The sequence below is a fragment of the Siniperca chuatsi genome, linkage group LG5, assembly GCF_020085105.1.
Source record: "Siniperca chuatsi isolate FFG_IHB_CAS linkage group LG5, ASM2008510v1, whole genome shotgun sequence".
Lineage (NCBI taxonomy): Eukaryota > Metazoa > Chordata > Actinopteri > Centrarchiformes > Sinipercidae > Siniperca > Siniperca chuatsi.
This window is the reverse complement of record NC_058046.1, coordinates 14261638-14287735: the sequence shown is the minus strand read 5'-3', so window position 1 is coordinate 14287735 and position 26098 is coordinate 14261638. Positions and strand designations below refer to the sequence as shown.

The 26098-nt window shown below is 39.2% G+C and overlaps 2 protein-coding genes and 1 long non-coding RNA gene across 5 annotated transcripts; 2 read left to right on the top strand and 1 right to left on the bottom strand.

Annotated features, from left to right (window-relative positions):
• Positions 1-1065: 1065 nt before the first annotated feature.
• Positions 1066-19334, bottom strand: LOC122876182. The gene is made up of 2 exons (XR_006378027.1): positions 19217-19334; positions 1066-1789 (listed from the first exon to the last, which is right to left on the bottom strand). It is a non-coding gene; the product is annotated as an uncharacterized LOC122876182 (long non-coding RNA).
• Positions 6036-15760, top strand: adrb3a (adrenoceptor beta 3a). 3 transcript variants are annotated; one of them, XR_006378026.1, is made up of 3 exons: positions 6041-7933; positions 10506-10662; positions 14632-15760. XR_006378026.1 is itself a non-coding variant. In XM_044196176.1 (2 exons), exons 1-2 carry the CDS (start codon positions 6621-6623, stop codon positions 14657-14659), a joined length of 1341 nt encoding a protein of 446 aa, XP_044052111.1. In that variant the 5' UTR covers positions 6036-6620; the 3' UTR covers positions 14660-15760. The 3 variants fall into 3 exon arrangements, 1 of the variants encoding a protein (XP_044052111.1); XR_006378025.1 differs by having other exon boundaries at positions 10506-10773; XM_044196176.1 differs by lacking the exon at positions 10506-10662 and having other exon boundaries at positions 6036-7933.
• A 116-nt stretch (positions 19335-19450) lies between the features above and the next one.
• got1l1 (glutamic-oxaloacetic transaminase 1 like 1) lies at positions 19451-26098 on the top strand. The gene is made up of 8 exons (XM_044196177.1): positions 19451-19710; positions 20474-20655; positions 20925-21048; positions 22008-22225; positions 22336-22486; positions 23084-23249; positions 23531-23673; positions 24050-26098. Exons 1-8 carry the CDS (start codon positions 19536-19538, stop codon positions 24187-24189), a joined length of 1299 nt encoding a protein of 432 aa, XP_044052112.1. The 5' UTR covers positions 19451-19535; the 3' UTR covers positions 24190-26098.

The window sequence follows — 26098 nt, the reverse complement described above, 5'->3', positions numbered from 1 at the left end:
ACCTGGACTGCCATCAATAATTCAGTGAGATCACAGGTGGTAATGAGTAATTATGGTGATTAATTTCAACTAAACCCCAGCTGACTGCAGAGGGCCAACATGCTGCTGACACTAGCTGTAGTCATTGATCCCCGCAGGACCAGATGAGAGCTGAACCAGAGCCCTTCTCTTTCAGTCTGTGTGTCACTGTCTCTGGCGCCAGCACCCTGCACTCCTGCTTTCCTCACTCGGACACTGATGCAGAGAATGATCAGGAGCAAACCTCTTCCTTTATTAAGATATAAAGCCAGTGTCAACCTTTGGCTCTAATTTATTATTTGCCTTTAAGCAATAATGGCAGGCCTTGTGGCTGTATGGATTTTTAACAGCATGCTGTAATGGCCATCGCCAACAGTCTCGCAGATTTACAACCTTGCAACGACCTGCTCCTACTGACCAAGGGTTTAGGAGTTTGATGTGAATATCACAAGCAGCAGGACAACACAGGTCACATTTATTTTTGTTTCCGTGTTTACCAAATGGAAACGCCAGCATGCTTATTATTCATAATGTGTCGTGACAGTGCTTTGCTTTCAAAACTAGCCAAACAAGATACTCACATTAACTGGCTTGCTGCCTGTAGCACGTGTCCTTTTCTGTACATAAGGTAACTTTTGGTCTTTAGAAGCTGTGTCCTGTATGGGCACTCCCAAAGAAAACACAAGCAAAGCTTCCTACAAGTTGAAGAAATGACATTTAGTTAACAGGTTGCCTAAAGGAGAGACGTTATGGTGGAGGATTTCCCTTAGTAGACATAACTTGTGCAACATCTCTGAAGGCATAAAGACACCAACCTCCTCCACATACCGATGTATGACAAACATATGTTGTAATACGTACATGCATGAACAAATTTCACTGGTTTTCCACACAAGCAAACAATACATTGCTGACGGAGCAGCCACAGCAACTAAATTAAGAAAACAAACCACACATCAGAATTATCTCTTCTCTGGGATCCTCTATGACAGGAACAGGATCAGCTTCATGTAGTCTGGAGTGTACCACCAGAATTATCGAACCAGATCAAATTAAATCAAGTTTTATTGTCACATACACAATCATACACAGTACAACATTCTGCTGGCCGCACCACCATCTGCAGGGCCAGGTAGTCCCTCTTGTTGCCATTCCCAAACCAGGCTGTGATGCTGCCTGACAGGGCACTCTCTATGGTGCAGGTATAGAAAGTCTTTAGCACCTTGAGGGGCAGCCTAGAGTCCCTTAGACGTCTGAGGTGGTAGGGACGCTGATGGGCTTTATTCACCAAGGTGTCGGCGTGAGAGGACCATGATAGGCCCTCTGTGATGCAGACACTAAGGTATCTGAAGCTGTCCACTCTCTCACTTCCTCTAGGTATGCCTTCTCTTCATTACGGGAGATCAGGCAGCGGGTCCAGGGTCAGAGGTAGTGAGGAGGTGAGGAAATCCTTGACGAGACTCTCAAAGCACTTCAAACACCATGGAGGTCAGAGCTACAGTCATTTAGGTAGCTGGGATGAGGTTTCTTCGGGACAGGGACCACTGTCGACAGTTTGAAGCATGTGGGAATAACAGACTGGACCAGGGAGGGGTTGAAGATCTCTGTGAACCCCGGTGCCAGCTGGTCAGCGCAGGCTCTGAGAACATGTCCAGATATTCCGTCTGGTCCTGCTGCCTTCCTGGTGTTCAGTCTCCTGAAGCTCCTCCTTACGTCGTTCGCTCGGACAGTGACTGCATGTGTCTCTCTCTCTCTCTCTCTTTTCTGGGATCTATAAATAAAGCAAAGAAAATTATTATTAAAGGAATAGTTCAACATTTGGCTACAGCCAGTTAGCTTAGCTTAGCACTGTAACTGGAAATAGGGGGAAACGGCTAGCTGTCTAACGGTAGCAAAATCTGCCTACCAGCACCTCTTTGTTTAATCTGCACAAAAACCAAAGTGTAACAATGACAATTAACTTTTTACAGAGGGTTATGTGCCGGACTTGGCTGGGAGCAGTAACTTCCTGATTGTCTGGCAACTGTTCAGAAGTCTTTATGCTAAGCTAAGCAGCTGCTCACTGTAGCTTCATATTTACTGGACAGACATGAGAATGGTAATGATCTTCTCATGTTCCTCACCTCCAAAAAGCAAATAAGTATTTCCCAAAATGTCAAACTATACCTTTAAGATATACTGAGCAGTGTATTACTGAAGGTATATAATACATTTTAATGAAGCACACCAATGAGTCGGATGTAAATCTTTCCATAAATAAATACGTCTAATCACAAAGGCAAATAAAAAGAGAAGCAGGAGACATTTGTGCCTTGAGATTTGGATTGTGCAAGGAGCTGTCACTATTGGAGGAATAAGGAATCACAAAAATTGTACTTCCATTTATTACGAACATGCGCTTGAGATTGGAAGCATCTGTATGCATTCAGGGTGGTTTTCAGAATGAAATACTTTACATGGCCCCAAAAATAGCCTGACATTGTTCTCGGACATCTCTCCTGAGAGTGTATGGAGGGACATCGGTGTATTAATCCCTCAGTATTCCCTGTATACAGCCCCCGGATGAGACTCCACAAAATCTCAGCATGTGGTTCCACTCAGAGCATAATGAGTGTGATTTACCCACGACATAATAGTTGTGGAAGGCTGAACAGTTCGGTCTCTAAATCCCCCCCTCTCTCACCTCAACACATGGTCTCATACTATATCTGCTGGCCAAGGAACTGCTTTTGGGCTTTAACCCCCACAGGATGCATATATGAGGAAGAAATGTTCTCTGGTCAAATGTAATTTGACTCATTTCTTTCAGATTCTTGATGTATGTTGCAGTACATGTTATATATTATACATTTTTTACAAGATAAAGCGGAGCCATCATTAGTGTTCTGGGGTCTGAAGTTTTGTCTTGCACTTGCAGCCACTCCTTCCTCCTCCTTCCAGTCATGATTAGCTTCTCCAGCTAATGTAGAGTTTCCTGTGCAAAAGAAAAAAAGCTACCGAGGCATTCGAAAATATCTGATGAACCGAAAAGTCATTACAATCCAAACTGTAGTGTAGGTGTGGTGTGAAAAGAATCCCACCTAAACTTGTTATGTGATTTAATCTGGATTTCGATCACAGTCCTTAAACATGTAGGCTCATGAACATGTGCAGTCACATTAAAAGTGGAGCCTTTTTTAAATGGAATGGACTTTTGTAATGTGTGTTTACACTCTTGCTGGCTCCTGTTCTACTTTTGTTTGACAGGATGAAGACATTGAACTTCTCTCTTGTCTCCTCCTGGAAAAGCAATGGTCGGCACTTTAGCAGATCCAAACAACATCTTGAGGAGCCACTCAATAAAAAAATCCACATCTCGTTTTTAACAGATGGCCTACGATCAGTCCTGCTGAATATGAGACTGAAGTCTGATGTCAGCAAGATTTACACTCTCGGGCTTTCTCCAATGACAATGAGTGGGAGAATGACTGCATGGACTTTTACAAGCATGAGAGTGTTGGCACTGACCAGATGTATTGTGTTGTGAATTGAAATATAAGCTTGTAAAGTCCAAATGGCTGCCTATGGATCAGGCCTTCGCTATATGCTGTTAGTCTTAACAGAGAAATACCAAACTGATTAGAACATATCGTCTTTAAGGAAACATTCCCACCTACAGTATATGCGGGGAGTGAGTGTGTATTAAAGAGGCTTTCTAAAACCTTATTCTGCTCAAATCAACTGTAAATCAACTGCGATTATTTACAGCCTGCCATGTGAACCGAGCAAATCCCGGGACTGTTCTGCACACTGTAAATTGGGATTTTTTTCGAGGAAGTATGCAGTTGCTGTCAAATATATCTTGGGAGTTACAACTCATATAACACAAAGCAGGGAACATTTTTAGTGACACACTGCTGAGGTCAAGTACACTGGAGGACCATGTTGATCTGAAGGATTTGCACATGATTAAACAGATCAGACATCACAGTGGCCTTAATGGGTAAATTACATCACATGTAAGAAAAATTACAAACTATTACAATCATCAACATTTACATTAGTCTTGTCCATCGTGCAAAGTGAATGTAGAAGGTTATTCTTGCAAATTCCTTATCATGTAATATAATATCACTGCATACACAGTACACAAATGTTACCATTGCAGGGCTCTCTTTGTAATGGTGAGAAAGCTGTCACGGCTGATTCCACTATCAACAACTCAGCTTGTGCCAGCTGCCCTGCTTGACTAGACTAGGACCAGGTCCAGATCAATGGCATCTTCTCACGCAAAGACAAATGAGCAGCTGTCAAGCTGTCAGCTCCACAGCGGTGACCTTCATCTATAGAAATGCTGTTAGATGGGGCCTCTTGGTCATCAAGTTTAAAAAGGCACCAGTGTTATGCTTTTGCCCGCTTTTCCCTTTTGTGAATGCAATCACAACACCACAACTTCCTGTCAGATGAGTGACAAAGTGACCCAGACTAAAATATAAATCCATTTAAACCATAAATGGGGCAAAAGGGAAGGGAGACATTGTGTATATGATGACAAAGAAAAGCATGCTACAATACAGCATGATTTGATTAAACATCCATTAGATTCTCTCTCAAGACCGTTTGTTTTAGGAGTGACTTTTATTGGCAACAAATAAGTACAGATGCAGACAGCTTTCTACCTACTGTAGACATACATACTCATGTTCAATGAAATGAAGAAAGAATGTGTAGTCTGTGAAATGTTCAGTGTGTGTGTCACATTTATTAACCCAAATATCATGCTATATTCAAAGTACAAATCACTCAGAAAACCCCCTTAAAGGATAGAAGGAGGTTTGACATGTTGGGAAAAGCCCTTGTTTGCTTATTTAAACTTGCTATAAAGCTCCATAAAGCCACATTGAGCTGTAGATGCAGGTGATAATTCTCTGTTCATCACTATTAGCAACCTTTTTCACATTGTCACATTGTTTTCATTGTGTCAATTGACACATTTTTGATTATAGCCACTTTAAAAAAGAAATTGTAAAATATGAATCAATCAAAAATCATTGCAATATTCAGGATGAAAATCATCATGAAAGCATAACTGCCAACAATTGTGAATTGTTATCCGAGTATTCCCTTGTTTATCTTCTCATTAAGTAGAAGTGAAATGCAAGGTGGGAATAAATGCAGAGCAATCACAGCTGCAGTTGTGGAGCTGATCAGACCAAAGAAGGAACTGCTCGGTGACAAGAGAGCTCAGCACCGCAGCAGAGCGCTGGATATCTGAAGTGAATCGCATGGAAGGCATTTGCTTGATTGTTCTTCTTCAGTGCACTGGCTTGAGAAACAGCAAGATAGCGATCTATCATTTTCTTTTACTACTTTGAGTCAAAGGGAGGGCACTTATTTCCTGTTCTCTAAAGTTGGGGGTGCCTCGTGCCTTGTGGTCTGCAAAGTTGACCACAAACTGTATTACAAATAAACCTTTAGAGACCTTTAGAGTTGTAGTATTAAAGTGGAGATAATGTACTATAATTACAATTAAATAGCTAAACTTGCCAAAATTGTCCAATATTTTTATGTTTACTGCAAAGCTGGTGTTATGAATGACAAAAATTTTTGTTGAGTCTTGGAAGTGTGTGTTTGACATAATCCAGCATCATTTGACAATGAGAACAGAAGCCAGCAGTGGAAAAGCCTGTCACATTGTTGACACAGTCAGGTGACAGATACAGTTAATGGGTTAACAAGCTTAGTGCTGCTACATTCAACACATCAGCGACATTAAAGAATAAAGAGCTGATAGTCATCACATACTTTTAAACTTACAAGTAAACAGAAATAATTTTACAGTTTTACACACAGCACTCTAATGCAGGATTGGTTCTTTGCCTAAAGTTATGCGTCTGTGTGATTGTTCGCATGTGTGTGGCTCTATTAGGGTACTGATCCCTGTATGGCTTCGGCACACAAGCACACTTTTCAACTCCTCCCCTCTGCCTTCAGCCAGGGTGTGATTAGAGCCAATACAATCTTGGGCAACCTGCACTGAGAGAGAGAGAGAGAGAGAGAGAGAGAGAGAGAGAGAGAGAGAGAAAAAGAAAGAGTGGGCAGCCACTCTGGTGCACTCTGGTGGTTCTTGCAACAGCGTCACTGTTGCTTGATCTCCAACAGTCCAGCTGTGGCATTGTGGCTCATGCAAGATTCAGCAAAAACACAGCAAACTACTCAAATCCCAGTGGACGGATTTAAATGGACAAGGCGTCATTTTTTTCTCAAAAAGGTTTTTTCACTGCATGTTAATGTTTCCTGGATTCATGAAAGTGTTGCAACTCCGTGAACTAACATTGCTTCGGCTTTGTGGGCAATTTAGATACATCTTTTTGGAGAACATGTTGTTGTTGCCTACACTTCTACAAACAATCACGTCTTTGGAAACATGGAAAACCACTACTGCCTTTTGAGCACTGCCAAACAAGACTCCCAAGGCGTGAAATGTAAGCAGTAACTGCAAAGTAAAGCTTTTTATTTTGAGCAGATTTATGATGCTTGTAAGAAGTGCAGATTATTTAGTTTTAACTTTGACGTGAAAAATACATCTTTAACGTCTTGTGACTGAGTTGAGCCAGTGAATAATGGATGGCAACCTGAGCACTTCATTATCCAATGTGACCAAAGAAACAGTACCCTACCACGATGCGGCGGGACCCTGGAGCCTCATCATACTGGTCATCATCATACTGATCATAGTGGTGGGAAACCTGCTGGTCATCATCGCCGTAGCTCGTACTTCACAGCTACAGACAACGACAAACATTTTCATTATGTCCCTGGCATGTGCGGATCTCATCATGGGGTTCTTCGTGGTGCCTCTGGGGGCCACCATTGTGGTGACTGGTAACTGGCAGCTCAGTAACACATTCTGTGACTTCTGGACTTCTGTGGACGTCCTGTGTGTGACAGCAAGCATCGAGACACTCTGTGTCATAGCAGTGGATCGGTATATAGCCATTACGAGGCCCCTCCGACACAAGGTTCTACTCAATAAGTGGCGTGCCAGGGTAATAGTTTGTTTAGTGTGGGTTGTGTCCGCCTTAATTTCCTTTGTACCAATTATGATAGGGCTTTGGCGTGATGATAATGATGAGGTGAAGGTATGCTACGATACCCCTGAATGCTGTGACTTTGTGACCAACTGGGCCTTTGCTATTATATCCTCTACCGTGTCTTTTTACATTCCACTGCTCATAATGATATTTGTGTACGCAAAAGTCTTTCTAATAGCCACACGGCAGGTCCAGCTCATAGATAAGAATCGCATACGTTTTCAGAATGAGTGTCCAACAGCGCAGATGCAAGTTGGTCCCCACATCAACAATATCCTGCCACCGGCGTGTGCAGCCTCCAGCAACTGCAACAGCACAGTGCGGAGAAAGAGCGCCAAGCGGAGGCCGTCACGGCTAATGCTCGTCAAAGAGCAGAAGGCCCTCAAGACTTTGGGTATCATCATGGGGACCTTCACTGTGTGCTGGCTGCCATTCTTTGTTGCCAACATCATCAACGCATTTAACAGAAAAGTTCCCCCAGAGAAGATCTTTCGACTGTTGAACTGGCTGGGTTACATTAACTCCGGCCTCAATCCTATCATCTACTGCAGGAGTCCAGAGTTTCGCACTGCGTTCAAGAACCTGCTGGGCTGTCCGTGGCTGTCCACCCTGTGGCTTAATACTTTCTATAAAGAGCTGCGGACTCGCTGCTCCTGCTTTCTATGGCAGGCTGAGTCAGGCACAGCTGGCTCTTTCCAAAAGTCTCCAACCAGTAGGACTGAGGGCAGCGAGAGTCTGGCCAGTACTCAGGGAAGCAACAAAAGTGAGGAGGCTTCCCCTGGTCCTCTGCAGTCCAACGGCAGCACACAGTTCAGTGACTTATCAGAACCAGAAACCGAATTGTAAGTTCCTTTGTCTTTTCTTATTTTACCCTCACAGTCATTTATTTTTAACTATGAGGACTGTTTTAAAAATGTCCACTTCCTACAAACACATTAAACTAGGGTTTCGCTGTTTGTACTTGAGGAGGCAGAAGTATTAAAGACAATGGAATGTATAATTTTGACAGCTAATGGACACGTGGACATCATGCGCAACAATAGTTAATGGAAACACACCTACTAGCCACAATGGCAGCATCATGATCAATACAACATTAACATGCATTACAGCAAAGTCATACTCAGTGTTTTAACTTTTCTGATTTTTTTTTAAATTAATAAGATAATTCAATAAAATACATTGTTTAATACTATACATAATACTACATCTTATTTGAGAGTAACTCGTAGACTTTTGATCAAATCTCTATGAAACTGAGAGGAGAGTGGGGTACATCAGGGAGTCTGTGACTGTGGCCACTGGTTTGAAATCTTGATTTTTTATTCATCTTTGTCCTTTTATTATTTTCTTTTCATTAATTCAACATAACTAAGTGTTACATCAGTGGTATATCATGTGACATGTGAGCAGATCATTCGCACTGTGAAACAGAAGTGTGAGACTTACAGTGTAGAATCAGTGTCACAGAGAATCAAACAATTTACATTACTGCTTTTGGACATGCTGTATTGCACAGTGATGGTAATGAAAACATGCCTATCCATGTGTGCTTCTGTGCTTGTTTCAGTTTGACAAATAATAGCTGCCAACAAAATAATCAAAAAGAAAAAGATCATAGAAAATGATTATTATTTGTCATGTATTACTTACAAACTGAAAATGTCTACATCACAAAAAAGTTTCAAATATATTTTAAACAAGTTTAACATTCACGGGATTCCTCTTATAAATATATTTTGCCTTTTAACTCTATAAATCTACACATCCTTTTGGCATTGTGCATACTGTATATAACTTTCCATGATATCCAGTATGTCCAGTTTAAAGACATAAACTAGGAATCCTAGACACCTTTAAATATATCAAAAACAGTCTTAGGACTGTGGATAAATTTTTGAAATTTTGAGTTTGGTATTAAACTACCCAATGTGCATTTCATAAATGTAGAAATCCATATTTGGACATGTTCTAATACATCAGTGTGCTGTTGTGCAGGAGTAAAATAGATTGGGTGGAACAGTGCAGAAAAATAAATCATTCCTGAAACATTGGCTGCTGTTGGGGTGTTACAATATCACAAAACTAAAAGTGAAACTTAATATTTGGATTTTCATGCATGATTCAATAAACATTTGAGGACTGTACCTGTATCGGTTACTGCACTATGTTACCTGGGATCAATCTTTGAATCCAGATGATGTCAGTGTAGTAAAAATAACCAACATATGTCCGCTGGTGTGTTTTGGGTGGGTAGTATGTTTTTGGCACACTAGTTAATAATAGTTAACAATATCATTAATTAATTTTGTATTTTATAGAAACCTCAATGCTGTAAATGTAGATTTTTTGTCAATTTCATTATCTGGTATCTGAAAAATAGTGTCCCATTATGATATAGATGACTGTAAAGTGGCTCTGTAAAACCACTGGGCGATGTGTAGAAGGCTGATTTGGCATGGCACGTTTGAGGACATTTCCAAATATTAGTGTGTCTCTCTGCCTGTCAGTGGGCCTCAGTGTGCCCTGCCCAACACCCCCTGCAGCAGATAAATCTTTATCTCTTAGGCACAAGACTTCCCCCATAACTGGAGAGGCTGTTTACAAGACTGACAGCCAATGAGAACGCCCTCATTAACACAGGTTAACTGGGGTTGGACAGCTCAATATCTGATTCATTATAATTCTAACACACCACTAAATGTAGACAGCAGGCCTCCAACAGAATACAGGAAGATACAAAGTAATAATTGGTAGATTTAAAAAAAAATTAAAGAAAGTTTTCTATCAATTAAGAAAAATTCTATAAATTTAAATGTTTTTAAATTATTGTCCTCAGAAATAGGACTTCTGATAGAATATTCCACAAGATTTCCACTTAAATTCCCAGAAAGCTTTCTGTTTGTTGCAACATCAATTCCACATATTATTGCAGCACTACAGTTTTAAAAGCCAAACTAGAAAAAGAATATACTTTACTTGATAAGTATGATTGTTCAAAATGTAATAACTTACTAATTTACTAATAAGTAATATTTAATCACCATGTTGGGTTGGTGTCTTCAACATGTGATTAAATATGAGTTATTAGGATAAGTTATTACATTTTGAACAATCATGCTTATTAATTGAAGGCTTTAAGTGCTGCTGTCACAAATTGAAATTGTAGCTTGTGTATATGAATTTCTGAACATACCTGTATGAACAGTAAGCTTGAAAGTGAAACTCCAAAATTCAGATTAAAATCCATACATTTAATTTCAGTAATGTACATACAAATATAAGACTACAGCCCTCATTTTGCCATGTGGATTCCCATGAGTAACTAATTTTTATGACAAAGGGATGTTTCATTTTAAATATTTACTCTGCACACTTTAATTTTTCTCTTCTCTTTACATGACATCCTCTCAGTGGAATTTCACAGACATAATCAATGAGGCTGTAAAACGGGAGACATTTAGGAGCATATAAAAGTCTTCCTTAAAAGGAGCCCGGCGTGTTCTGTAGTAAATCACCCCAAGGGGAAGGCTCAGCGGACTCACCCTGCGCTTTGAGCATGATTACAAACGTAAGTGAGACCAGCCGTTCAGGAATGACTCTGGTGGTGCCACGGCTCGAAGACAGGTTTGATGAAGGAATATGACAAACGGTTCGAGGCAGAGTCTGGAGTGCTGAAGTGGTTAGTTTTTGCAAATAATACCATGCTAGGCATCTGCTAGGGCCATGCGCTCCTCAGTCATCTCTGTCAACTTTCTATTTAACTAGCAACACAAAAGAACAATTGAGCAGTGAATTTCCTTTAAACCCTGGGACAACATGCAACAGCAGGTATAGTTAAGTCAGGAGCTGATGTATCCCAGGGCTGATAAAAAGGGAGGTCCAACCACTGGACATGAATGGTTACTAGGGAAGAGCGGCTGCACTGCACAGAAAGGCTATTATCAATAGTTACTTTGTTTTCATGGAAAATACATGCAGGCATATCGCAGCTGCCCTTATCAACATCCACAGTAGCCTTCAGCTTCTGTCACGTATGCACCATGTTATACGACAAGGGCAATTTTTCATGGATTCCCTGCATAACGGCATTCCTAATTCATCATTCATGATCATACATTTTGATGTTTTTGGTCATCATAGTGGAAGTGTGGCAAATTTGTTAGTTGTGCTCTAAAATGAGACAGACCGCTACTGCATTAGTCCTGATGTGTGTATTGGAGGTATTTAAGACAAAATCTTCACGTATTTGAAAGGCATCGCTGTGTGTTATGAGCAGGGGGAGTTTGTTAGCACAGTTTATCCATGATTGAGATCACTAAAATTAAGCTAACAGAGAGCGGAACATTTTACTTCAAAGAGAAGCAGCCAACTTTGATTGTTGACTAAATTGCATTGTGAATGTGGAGCAGAAATGAAGAGTCTCTGTTAGATGTCTGATATACTGGTTTAGAAACACAACCAGAGCTCTCCTCTTGAGCAGAGGACTAATATTCTTGTAGCATTACAGTACAGGAGCTATACAGGCATATGAAAGCATGGAAAACTCTCATTATTAAAGAGGTCATATTCTACAGGATATATGTTGTGTGCTGGTGCATCATAATTAAAGTATCAAGAGACACGCGTGAGGAAATGACTTGTCAACATGTTGCTGGGTAACTGAGTAAACAGCTCTAAAAACTGAAAAAAAGATATCTTGGATGGTCATCCAATGCACCCTAAAATATTTTCCATCTTAGAAAAGCTATATGAGGCTAAACATTACTAAGATATCATGTGAAAAGCAGACACTAATGGCACAGGGACAAGAAATCACTGAGGCTGATCCAGATTTAGCTCTAAAGCAACATCTGATGGGTCACAACAAGCAGTGCAGGCGCTTGCCTGACCTACTGTTGAGAACAGATTTTATGGACTAATATTCTTATTGGTATTTCACAAAAAAATCTGATCATGACATAAAAACAAATAAATATGGTATATATTTGGAAATGTGTTTCTTTTCTCAGCTTGTGAACTTTCAAATTTGGTGAGCTAAAAAAGCACAAATAACCAGACATTACACAAAGCACAGAGAGATGGTGTCATTTCCAGTATAAATACTGACTCAATAAAGTCACTACCAGCGGCTCATTACCCCAAATTATTGTGTAAATATTTCAGATATATTAGTTGACGACTCATGAGGACAAATCTAAAAGGACATTGTGTTTATAATGCTGGCCTCTCAGGTTTATAACTAACTGTGTTACTGGAACAAACTGTATCATTATACCAGCTAAATATGCAGATATAATTATAATTATTTCCCACACGCATGCTGTATCCTCCCACAGTGCCCAATGCTGTATTAATGGACACTTTGTTTTTGCAGTACGAGTGTGAAAATAATAGCATGCGGTAAATATGGAAGACAATTTAAGAAATGTGTAAACAGTGATTTCTAATGTACTGTGCAGGATAAGTCATGTGTTTAACAGGATTTTAAACTGGACATTTGTTGCAGAGTCTGTGATTGACAAGCTTTTTACTACACTGAGCTGCTAATGTGTGGCAGGTTACAGCGCCATGTGATTTCAAAGTGGCCTGAATGCTGGCGTAATAAGTTAAGGCACTGTAGTGAGCATATCAATAGCCGCACATTAGGGCAACCTGATGTTTTGATGGCGTTTTAGGAGTGGCATGCACTAATGCTTTTTTCCTGTGCTGTGAACCCTGTAATTCTGAGCTTTTCTCTGTAGTGCACTAACGGTACTTCCAGCCGAACTTCACGCACCAACTTCCATAATGTGCATTTAGTTAGCTCAGAGTGAGATCAGGCCCAAGAGAGCATGAAACAAGGAGCAGGATAAAGCAAAACATGCTGGTAGTGACCTGAGGGAAACCTCCAACACTCCCTTTCAAGCCTGGCTGATATCAGAACCTAACACACTGCATAGTGGTCTTTAAATGGAGGCATCCAGGAGCAAACACTTGGGAACGGTATAACTCTTAAGTTGTTAAGGTTAGGACGGATACAAAATTTAAATGTGATCCAGGCTATTTATTTAGAGTTCAATAGCACCACAAACTACAGCCTCTAAACTGACCATGGAGTTAATTCAACACCTCTATCACTTTCAACCAAAACTGAACATTACAACCTTCATGAAGGATTTATTGCAGTAACTGTTTTTTAGACTGCATTAGTTTTAGCTAGGTGTAGCTAATAAACTGATTACTAAGTGTATAATCAGATTGTGTTATAAACATTTTTTTTCAGATTGTTATTCATTTTAAAAAATCATGTTAACTAAATGATTTTTAATTGCATCCCCCTTTGAGAGGCAGATTTAAACACATAGAATACACATGTCACAGATGATGGATGGATTTTCCTTAACTTTGATGAGCTTAACTCCCCTTAACTTGAATGGAGACTACAAAATATGTGCAGGCTATGTCTGTGGTTTGTGATTTAAAATAATAACGCATGTGTCAATGTGAGATTCAACAGAATGTATAACATAATATTATTCCCGCAGTCTTTTTCCATTAATCATCCAAATGCATCAGCTTAAAATCACTCTTACCTATAAGACATGAGTGAAATACGCCAGACTCCAGTGATTCTACTGTACATGCTGTAAAAAGGTTTAGATTCCACAAAACTATGGAAATTATGATGAAGCCACATTGTAAAATGTTTCCTGCATATTTTTTTCCGTAAGCAGTCACATTTCTGTGAACCTTATAGTTCCAGGTAGTTTATGTCGTCCTGTGGAGACATGCACGGTGATAGCATCAGAATTCCTGCCTTGGTGGGGAAAAAGGTAGAGTTTCACAAAACATGAGATGAGGGCAACTTTGTAATAACTTTCTGAAATTAGCAAGAAAAAATAGATAAAAGGGAACAGGTGCGTCGCTGATATTAATGTTAATATAATTATATAATTAATATAATTTTCCACATGAAAACAACAACATACTAACAAAAAACCTGTAAGACAACAAACCGTCATTGTTGTCTTGGAGCCTTCTTATCTAATAGAAACTGAAATGCCATACAGGGTGTGACCAGCACAGGCCAACAAGTCATACAGTAACACACAGAAAAAACATATTGGTTCGTAGGGTCACATCTCACAGGGCTGTACACCAAATCAAAGATATGATGAAGTTCATAATGAGATAGCGAGTTGACCTTGGTGTCTGGTACTTTTCAGTTATACAAAATCAATGAGGCTAAAAATTAGACAGTGTGTTCAGAATTTAATATAATTCAATAAATAAATGTAATACATAATTACAGATGAATGTAATAATGATCATTTCTTCCTTGTATCTTAACTTTTAGAATAAAGACTATGTAGCACAATTACAAAACAGAATGTCATACTGATTGTAAAGACATTCCTCACAATGTGATGTCACCTCATCTATTCCTACCCCTTTTAAAATACACTAGGTACATGTTAACCACATGTGAGATTTACTCATGTCTTTTGCATTCATTTCAATAGAGACACTAGGTGCTAATATGTTCATCTCTTTTCAGCTTCACGCTGCAGGAAAAGGATGGATGAACTGTAAAATGTCAGGCTACTGAAGCAAGCCGTTACTGTGATTCCTGCCAAGGCTGAGACCAAACAGCAGTGAGGACAAGCTAATGAAGAGTACTACCACCAGCTCTGATAAACATAGCTGAGTGAAGCTCACCCCAAAGAGATGACTGAATTGACTGTAAAGAAACATCTGATTTGGTCTGGACAGGAACACTGTGACAGTCTCTGTGGACAGGAGATGGACTGCTGCAACTCAGCACTTCACAGACATTAGGTGACACCAAAGGTGAACCTCCCAGTGTCATCTAAATACTGTTTGCAAAATACTCTCTGTTCCCGAATAAGACAATACTTATCTGCAAGTTTTAAATGCATTCCAGTAAACCTTTGGACACAATGTATGTGTCCTGTGGTTCCAATAATGACAGCATTAACTCATTTTGTACAGTGTATATTATCTGGTAAGTTATCTATTTATGATACACTGAATCTGTAGCAAAATGCAAACGTTGTCTAACTTAATACAAGGTCATAATTCTGGCAAGACTGTCTTCACTGTCCAGTTAAGAAAGATAAATGTTCATGGCACACACTCTTCAGTGTAATATCAGCTAAACCAAAGGGCTGTGCATTCAAATATTCCATTCTGGTGTCTGTTTTCCGACTAAATCTTTCTGTTTTGAGCCTGGACTCTGTATCCGCACAATAATAGTTATCTTGCTTAAATCCCCTTGTCTATGTTAAATTAATCCACGGCTAAGGAAAATGGTAATTTCTCATTCGCTGGCTGTTAAAATCGTATATCAGGAAACTCAAACATAATTCCTGTTGACAGTTGACCATCAGTATAAATCATTGTGCAAGGTACAGTATTATAAACTGCAGGTAACCATAGCACAACATTTCTGCTAGATGCTATGTTATCACTAAACTCCTTACCCTTTTTCCTTTGGTAAGCTGCCATGGTATAAGATCAATAACTAAATCAATAACTGAAATGTCCAAATATAAAAAAATAATGGACCTCAGCCATTATTTTATTATATCAGGACACACTGTTGTGTGTTATCACTTACATAACATCATCTGTTGCATTGAGAAATAAAATTTTATAAAACTGTGTAACATTGGTTACGTGTGCTCTGTGTGCAAACTCACCACTATGGAAGTAAAAAAAGGCTGTAATAATGTAAATCATATAAACAACTGAATGTATAATGTTGAAATATAAATACCACTGAGTTTATAGCATTATTTTAAAACCCATCAATCTGGAATAATATGGTAAGCCTCTTGGAAATGTCCAGATGGTCATTTCATGTAGTATAATTTCCCAAACTTGATGGTATTTGTTTCACAAATTGAGAATGAAGTGTCCAATAAAAAAATAAAAAATAATTCAAGGACTCAAATTCAACAGGTCATTTTCCGATCTAAAAATTCAAGTCAAGTCAAAAACTTGATTGGTAAAATACAGACACCAAAATTCAAGGCACAAAAATTCAAACTTGAACGTCCGGGCTACAGTGGATAAGTAATCAAGCCTGAACAGAATCAATAAGACCACTGTCCTATATCAGTCACATGATCAAAAAAAGGCAAGCGACTGGAAACCACAGACACTTAAATGTTTAATCTGAATTTATCTGAATTGAAATGTGTATCAGAATCTGTGAACCTAAAACCTTTTGAAATTTGCAAAAGTTTAAATAACCAACTAGAAATTTCAAAGAGGGGAATTCAAAGCACATGAATCCAGATAGATGATTTTCAAAATAAAAAATGTGAATGCTATACATTCGGTGGTCTATAAATTTACTTATGAAATTGAAGTGATTACAGCCTTTAATGGCTTCCATACAACACAGTCATTATCAGTGCATCACCTTCTACAACAGTGGTTCCCAAACTTTTTGGCTTGTGACCCCAGAAAATGAAGCATTGTCTACTTGTGACCTCTTGTCAGAGGTTATGACTTCAACGTGGACATGAATTGTGATCAGTTTGACTAAGATTTTTTCCTTCTCAGGTTGTTTCATTTTAAGGAATTTTAAAGGCCTAAAGAGGTAGGAAGTATCGAGTATTTCATGTGAAAAAAGAGACATTTTGAGAGAAGTCAGGACTAAATATACATAATTTTGTATAAGAGAAATATATATATATATGTTTTTTTTTCTTTCTTATCCTGTTAATCATCTTGTGACCCCTCAGATTTATCTTGGGTCCTGACCCCCCACATTGGGAACTTCTCTATAACACTGAGCAATGTAAAACAATTGTTGATACAGACTCAAGAGACAATTCAAACTTCATTTTTTTTATTTTAAGTAATCCTCCACCCACCAAAACCACCGTCATCTCTGGCTCTGCTACTGTTTGAGCAGACATCTTGTTATGTTATGAGAGGAATTTACAAGATTTGGGACTTTAAAAAATAAACCAAGAGTAGAATGCATGACATTTGAAAACAAACTGTGACGAGCATTAGCTCTGCGAGGCGGGCTGTGTGACTACTGAAATATCATCCAGCAAAAAACCACAACAACTCAGAGTGGAAACAATTATCCTGAGAGTTAAGCCACCATCTTATCAGCTGATTCCTGTTAGAAGGTTTTCTATTAGCAGGATTAGATTTAAATCAATTCTAAACATTTTTTTAAGGAAAAGAAAAGAGAAGCCACCACTTAAGGTACATCTGTGACTATGTGATAAGATGATTACAGGAAGCAAAAGGTGAAGGTGATATCATCCACAAATTATATTCACCCTTATTGGACCATAATAAGAATACGTTTCATATTTCACACACTGATTTCAAATTTCAAACTACACACTTAAACCATGGAGTCAAATAGTTTCTAAAATGTAAATGCAACAGGTTTTTTGTTGAAGGAGCAGCACTTCTAGATAGGAAAACTCTCAAAATACAAAATATATACCATGTTGCATATATTGGATGTGTTTGCAATGTTTTCTATTAATCGTGACAATGGAACTCAAACACCGGTGTTTGAAAGTTTTTAATCTTGGATCTGCTTTGAAGTGTGCAGTATTGTTTTTTCTCTCTCCTCTTGATTGCACATGCAAATCACTAGACTTTAAATATGCAGTATTCTGATTAACACAACTTTTCCGTTGAGCCTTTCCTGTGCCAACAACTTGTCCTGGGCCAGTGTTACGGCACAGTTTTCTTCAGGACAGACAGATATTTTCAGAGCACGGGGCATTTCACACAAAAAGAAACTCCTTTGACACCAAATTTAGACTTCAGAGCTCACCAGTTAGGAGCCCTTAAATCCAATTGAGTCAACAGCACCTTAATTAGATAAAGTATTGTGGATTCATCCTGGTAACATGGTAGCGTGGCTGAGGCACATACCACTGGGCCCAGCTTACAACCTCTGGCATCCTCTCCTTCTCACTACTCACACTAACAGTAGCCTGATATGACTTTAAAGTCGTAGATATAAGAAGTCTTTTTCTCAGATGACCACAATCCTGGAATCATAGAATCAACAATGGCTTCATTGTAAGAATTTTTGCTGATATCTTTGTACCTGTGTTTCTGGGCCCATTTTGTTGTTAGACTGTAATTTTTCTTACTTCCATGGACAACTGGGCAAACACAGATAACCCGACACCCCACATTTCAACTGTAGCCACAGTGTAGTTTGATGGCACGAAGAAGCCCGGCAATAGACAAAGTCAAAGGTTTTGCCACTGCCTCAGAATGAAATGAAAGGCACTTTTTTCTACACTCAGCATTATGTAATGACGTTTAATAATCACACAAGAAAAAATCCATCACAGAAAGGGCAAACTGTCTCAGTAGTCCAGAAAACAAGGGCCCCGTAAGGCAATACTTACATTTTAGTTTGTCTCCCTATTCTTTGCCTGGAAAACCTCAGAATCCTGTTATAATGCTTAATAATGCTATTGATTAAATAGATGATTCTCTTTAAGCTGTCAACAAGTACGAGTACAGTGGATGAGAGAAAGTGTGTCTCTTCAATTGCCCTTTCTTAAATTACCCCTGGTCAGCTAATTAACAATATTAACTGCCTGTTTTGGCCATCTACTGCCATCTAGTGCAGTGATCTATGACTACCAGCTTCATAAAGTGAACTACATAACCTGGCTCACTGATTTTTCCTTTCCATTTAATAGCTGACAGATGTTTACTTTGATTATGGGGTTTCAATTCACTGCTACTTCTTCATCCCCATGAAATGGCTGTTCTTCTATTGTTTGCCTGTTCTTCCCAGAGGCTTGATGCACAAGCACTATGGTGCTTTCTTATAAGTTGAAGAGCATTACACTGTGGGGAAGCTGGATATCTCTTCTTCATTGGTAAAGGCAAATACAGAACACTACTCTGCCACATTTTATATAGTCAAAAGCAAATTTAGATTACAAAGGAAATATAATTCTACAATCTAGAGGCAAGTTTGATCTCTAAAAATTCTAGGAGGTCTAAAGAAAGTCATCTATTCGGTACAAAGATGTATGCCGATGGATCAGTGAAACCCATGTTGTACAATTAAATGCTGCCTCTTTTGTAGAACCACCAAAACAAACCTTAATGAGCAGCAGAGGGTCCTCCTTGAACTGATTTGTTGTCAGTGTCAGTGTGAGGCTGAAGCAAATATATTTGGGGTTTGTCTCGTCTTCACCAAAACTGATAAGTGATCCTTTCATTTCCAGACAGACTAGCCTGTTTGTTGATAGCTCACTGCCATGGCAAAAGTAAACTCGCCAGAGCCACAAATTAGCTTGTGACAAACTCACCTATCACCGTTGCCGGGGTGACAGTATCCAAATACGTGCCGTAGCCTGGCAACAGTGGCTAAACAAAAGGCTCACAGCTCGCGGGCTGACTTGCCAGGCTGGGTTCAAGATGAGCCGACCCAGCAGCAGCCTTGATGAAAAAGAGGTCAACCAAAATGGAGACCTAGGAGGTCATCTCTCTGTGTTTACCAATACTCACACCGCAGCAGTGAGTCCCGAAACAAGGCTATTGTCCGCCTTCAAGAAAGACACTCAAGCCAGGAAAGTTTACCTGGCAGGGAGAGGTGAGTCCGCTCATCTGTGGTCATGTATGATTTTTTGACAAGAGCAGAGGGAGGGGTTTTTACATTATTACTTGCATATTAAGTTTCAATTAATTAGGACGACGTTTGTTTGCTGTATTCTGTTAGACAGTTGGACTTAGTCGCAAAAATGTCAAAAATAACGTTGTGTAGTCAAAACACATTCTTTGAGGAGCCTCACAGAGCAGGCCTAATGTGCCTGTAGAAATACAAAACTGCAATATAGCATGAAAAATGTATGCTAGTGATGTAGCTAACTTTCATTGCAGATGTTTCATGTGATTTCATCAATAGGTTTCTGAAGGGGTTGGGTTTTCCCTAACTGTATTCAGATGAATATAGAAGTATTTGAAGTAAAAAAGGTGGGGTGGCTCTGGGTAGATCGCCCCTCAGTGCACCTTATTATCTTCTTAATTTTCAAAGTCTTTACCTAGGCATACAATGCAGTAAGACAGTAACTTCTTAAGCATCTTACCAGTAGAGGATCTGTATCTTAAGGCAATATCACATTGGTTTCAACTTTTTTGACCTGATTGCTGCCTCTTTCTAGATGACATGTTAACTACAAATCACACTTTAAAGCTGAAATGCACATATTTAAGAAATAGTATGTCAATTCTAGTTTAGGGTAGACTTTCTGAGCGACTCACTTACAGTTTTCTCTCGTTGTGACCTTTCTTTTCCTTTCCAATGATTCATTAATATTTTTTCGCAGTTTGATACTGTGTTTTGTTGGATTTCTCAGAGTATTATAGTGAGGAAGGGAAGACCTTTGAACTGCGTCTTCCTGGAAAAATAAAGCAACAGTTAAGCGCTGATCCCACTCTTCGTCCAGAGTATCCACCTGCTCTTGGTCTGAAAGAATTCATCCGGCAAGCCACGAAGGTTGCTTTAGGGAAGAGCTCTCGGGCAATAGCGGAGAACCGGGTAATCTCAACTGTACATAAACACTGTAACTGATTATAGCAGAGATATATAACTACACCTCAGTGTTGCTCAGTGACAAACATGTAGAAATGAAGCAGTAGCCTGTGCCTAATAATCTAATCAATTACCCAGCACTGTGCAGAGGAATCTGTAATTTTTTACGTACAGCTTCATCCTCAGAATATATCAATACAAGATCACCACTCAAGTGTTTTAGCATGAGTAATATTAATGACTCAACTCTTGTTGTTTCCTGACTTTTATTACAGGTGTTAGGTGTCCAAACTCCTGGTTTTACCGCTGCTGTGCGTCTTGGGGCGGAACTCTTGAGACATTGGTATGATGTCTGTGCTGATTGGTGCGGGCCGGTCTACCTCTCTTCCCCTTGTGATGGTAAATAATAATAATAATCTCACTTTCTCTTAACAGCATTTAAAGATACAACCACAAGTGTGTTGGCTGGTGGTCTTAAAACATAAATAACATACTGTAGCTGATAAATGGTTGCATTTATAAAGCGCTTTTATCCAAAGCACTTTACAATTGGCCTGTCGTTTACCCACACACCGAAAGCAGTCAGCTACCATGCAAGGTGCTGGTTTGACCATTCTGAGCAATTTGGGGTTCAGTGTCTTGCCCAAGAACACTTCGCAATGTGGATAAGAGCAGCTGGGGATCAAACTGCCAACCCTGTGATCAGTGGACGACCCGCTCTTCCTCCTAAGCCACAGTCACCCCAAAGTGGTGATTGCACTACCTGTTTATCTGTACATCATATTATCAACAAGACTAGAGGATGACTCATAAGCACACCACAAATAACACATGGATAAATGATTGGCTAACAATAGACAGCAGTTGTATCCATACTCCATAGCAACACAAGTACACAGTAAGATTTATGATGTATCAGAGGGAAAGAAGTTGAGTGTACGAAGAAGACCTTGGCAAACATGTCAGACATTCATTGACAGAAGTTTACACCTTTCGGATACAGTATATTCACTTCATTTCTGCAGATGTAGATGATTTAATGGATATTTGGAGATAGAGGAAACCTCTGAATAGACAAAGTACAGTATTTCATTTCGATGTGTCTTGCACATAGACACATTTAAAAGTACTGCACAGATGTAAGGACAGCAAAATGTGTTATATGCATTTCTAGATTTAAAAAAGTACAGTTTAGTAAAGTTTAACAAAAAAAAATTCATCATAACATTAAAAAAATAGTCTTCACTCACAGTGGTGGCTCCATACTGTAATTACATCCTAGGGTTTAAAGCAGCATTGATCTGGACAGGTTTGTACTGCTTTAGGTGTGTAATGTTTTGCCTTGATCCTCCCTGCAGACTCATTGGCTGGTATCTTCCAAGCAGCAGGGATCCAAGATATTTGTGAGTATTATTACTGGGATGACAAGCAGCGGGGTGTTTGTTTGGAGAAGCTTCTGGAAGATCTGGAGAGGGCGCCGGAGCAAAGCGTTGTTGTTTTGTCAGCTTCTGCCCACTACCCAACTGGAGCAGACCTCACTCAGAATCAATGGGCTGTGATTACACAACTCATCATGGTAACTGGTGTACATTTCTGCTCTTTAACAGAGGCTAACATTATTTTTCATCAGACAAGTAGGTCTTCACTCCTACTTAGATCATCATTTGCTCGGCACTGTTTCAACAGAGGCGTAGGCTTTTCCCTTTCCTCTTGCTGCCTGCTCAGGCGCTCTGCTATGGAGATTTAGAGCGAGATGCCTGGCCTGTACAGTACTGTGCATCGCAGGGGATGGAGTTCCTCTGTGCTCAGTCGTTCTCCCACTGCTTTGGACTATATGGTGAGAAACTGATGTTAAAAATATTATGAATTTCAAGGATTTATGTGTGTCACTCCTATGGCCAAAGGGACTCCACATGTCAAAATGAGCCCATACTTCAAATTAAAACTGTAATCTGTGATGTTAAATCAACACAAAGTACAGCCCAGAGCTGCTCTGCTATTAAAAGAAAATACAGCAAGTCAGTTTGAACTAGTGTTAGCCCCACATACAACAGACAAGAGCAACTATGTATTCATGTCTTACCCATTGTCACGCTCATAGTATGTACTGAGTCACAGTCACTTTTTCTGTTGCCTTCCAATTTTACTATGTCGAGAGCTTTGTTTTAGCGTCACGTAACTCATTGTGAGGCAGCTCAGCTTGTTGCTTTCTCTGTATGACCCAGAACTGAGTGGGGCATTTTATTTTCTAATTAAAAAGTGACCCTTTTCAACTTAATTTTCAATACCAGAAATGCACGAGAAAGTGAGTATGACATAACATTTACTATTGCTGGAACATAGTGTTTCTTTACATCAGAATCATCTTCTTCTTCTAAAGTATAAATAATAAATAAAATAAAGTATTTCTGATTCTGATTCTTCCCTTCACCAGGCGAGGCTGTCGGACACCTCCTGTGTGTCTTAAAGCAGAACTCCCTCCTGTTATCTGTGCAGTCTCAAGCTGAGAAAATAGTCAGATCTCTGTGGGCCCAGCCATCTGTAGGAGGAGCACATGTTGTTGCCACAGTGCTCAGTAACCCAGCCCATCTTGTTGAATGGTGAGTCGTGCTCAGCTTGAATGAATGATCTGGTATTTAAAGAATGTGGCTTGGATGGCCACATTCATTGCTACTGTATCAGTAGATGTCTATAGTGATGGACAAGCATGCAATGCTTCAAAAAGTTGAACTGGCAGTGTCCTAAGAATTTAATGGTACTAGTGACAAAATCCTTCATTTACAAAATGCACCTTTTGCTCACTGGATCTTTCATGTTTGGCATATGTTGAATTGTATACTTTAGATGTTATTTCCCAAATGTTGTCCACTGTGTTTCCCAGGCAGGGAGAAGTAAAGCGCATTGTGGAGAGATGTATGCTGATCAGAGACATTTTGAGAGACAGGCTGAGGCTTTTGGGAACTCCTGGTTGTTGGGGCCACCTGACTCAACAAGGTGGACTCTACTGTTGTGTAGGCTTGAATGGTGAGTAGCAGACAGCACAGTTTCTGCCATGTTGGAATTTTGTAGAGCTATTTGTCTAATAATCTAGTGCAGCAAATGATTCACTGAGACAAGACAAAACAATGTCTGATATTCATAATGCTTTTCTGTGCTCCTCTGTATAATCCTTTGACATGGATAACTGCCATTTACAGTACATTGTCATAGACTTATCACTTCGAACTGAGTCAAGGCCTGACATCTTGGCTCTGTTTGAAAATAACGTAATTATTGCAGTTTATACATAGTTATAAGATATACAGTATTTGTCTTACTTTATGCTGGTACAATTACAGGCCTTAACCTTAATCAGTTTTCATTCTGATGATATTCTTTTTTCTTTTGTTGTCTATTTTAGGTCAGCAGGTAGAATTTCTGTCAAAGAGGAGACACATGTACCTGCTCCCCAGTGGCTGTCTAAACATGAGTGCAATCAACGGACGTAACTTAGACTATATAGCTGAGTCCATTCATCTGGCTCTGACCACTTCACTCTGAGCATGTGGCCTTTGATCAAGATCTGAAATCAGTGTCAAAGGGGCTTTTCAGCCTGACTGAAACACATTTAGATTGAACCTTTCATACGTCCCAATGAAATGCTCAGTTTCAGGTTTACTGTAATTACTATTGCAGGCCCAGCTACTGCAAAGTAAATGCTGTTAATTAAACATAAAGAAAAAATGTAGAGAAAAATATGATTGCTCATTGAATTGCCGATGATCTTTGTTGACAGAGGTCTAGTCATTAGTAATTGTAACAGAGACCAGGCTGTGATGGCCCTTCAGCTGAGAAGATGTGAGTATGGAATGTGTCCTGTGTGTGTGGTATATACAGTAGGTCAGCCATATATGAAAAAAGTAATCAGATCTGTTAAATAAGTAAAAGTAGCAATACCATAATGTAGAAATACTCTGTTACAAGTACAAGTAAAAGTCCTGCATTCAGAAAAGTATTAGTATCAAAATATACTCAGTATATGTATTTGGTACTCAGTACCAAAAGTACTCGATATGCAGAATAATGTATATTATATTATTGTATTATGATTATTGATGCACTAATGTGTACATCACTTTAATGTTGGTTGGTGAAGGTGGGGCAAATTTTAATAATAACTTAATATGCAGCTGGGTAGCTTTTGAATATCCCCCCGTGTATCACTAAAGTTTTATCTTATCTTAGCCTATAACAGCCTATCATCATTTATTTGTTAATTTTATTTTGTATTATTAATCTGAGTCCGCAAAGTAACTAGTAACTAAAGTTATCAGATACATGTAGTGGAGTAAAAAGTGCAATATTTGCAGATTTTTATTTATTTATTACAAACTTAAGTGTATATTTATATATTCACACATTTCATATTGTTTTGGTGCTCATTTTTTTTAGTCTGCCAGAAGCGGGAGAATCTCTATAAGGCTAAAACCAACAGCTTGTTAGGTTAGCTTAGCGCGTTAGCTTGGCTCTGTCCAAAAGTAACAAAATCTGTCTACCAGCACCTCTAAAGCTCAAAGCTTCATCTGGTTTGTTTAATCCGTACAAAAACAGAAGTGTAAAAACATCAAATTTCCATTTTTTTTCAGGCGGGTTATGTGTGGGACTATCTCTTGGCCGGGCACTGACAAAACCACCACTTGTTGTTTTTGTGCTTCGGTTTTTGTACGGATTAAACAAATGAGACATAACATGTTAATTAGTCAGCTGGTAGGCGGATTTTGTTATCTTCGGACAGAGCCAGGCTAGCTGCTTCTCCCCGTTTCTCACTTGTCTTAAGAACTGTAGCTTAAGCTAAGCTAAAAGGCTCATGGCTGTAGTTTCATATGTAATGGATGAATATTAGAATGGTATTGATCTTCTCATCGAACTCGGCAAGAAAGTGAAAAGTGTATTTCACATAATGTCAAACTATTCCTTTACGTATGTAGTGACCATGTGTATGTGGTTAATGTGAGTCATTTTATATTACAGTGAGTTGTTCTAGTTTGAACTTTGTATATATACTGTGTGGCTATATATTGTACTCTGTTAGGGACTTTGTGGTCTGTAGATGATGTCCAGACTCACCAGCACTATCTAATATAAGGTGAATCAAGAACTTAATAATGGCCCAAGGCATAAGCAGCCATATTGTTTGCTGCATTCAAAGCAAAAGGATGCTCTCCATCAAGAATTCCTTTCAGTTGCAGTGAACATCAGTCAAAAAAATAAATGTCAAATGTATTGAAAACACATGCTGTGCACACAGCAGATCTCAGCTGCCTTTATAATTTAACTGTGGCCCTGTTTACACCTGGAATTAAAATGCGTCTTGGGTGATCTGATCACAAGTGAACAGGTCTAAGTACAGGTGGGTTTTCTGGGTTGACTTCCTTCACTTAAACATTGTCATAAACGTCTGTGCTTTTAA

What these genes read in the sequence shown, in the direction of transcription:
- adrb3a (XM_044196176.1), top strand. Translation starts at nt 6,621, where the DNA reads ATGGATGGCAACCTGAGCACTTCATTATCCAATGTGACCAAAGAAACA. An exon ending in TCAGAACCAGAAACCGAATT is followed by an intron (nt 7,934 to 14,631) that starts GTAAGTTCCTTT and finishes ATCTCTTTTCAG; the next exon opens with CTTCACGCTGCAGGAAAAGG.
- got1l1 (XM_044196177.1), top strand. Translation starts at nt 19,536, where the DNA reads ATGAGCCGACCCAGCAGCAGCCTTGATGAAAAAGAGGTCAACCAAAAT. An exon ending in AGTTTACCTGGCAGGGAGAG is followed by an intron (nt 19,711 to 20,473) that starts GTGAGTCCGCTC and finishes TGGATTTCTCAG; the next exon opens with AGTATTATAGTGAGGAAGGG. An exon ending in CCACTGCTTTGGACTATATG is followed by an intron (nt 22,487 to 23,083) that starts GTGAGAAACTGA and finishes TCCCTTCACCAG; the next exon opens with GCGAGGCTGTCGGACACCTC.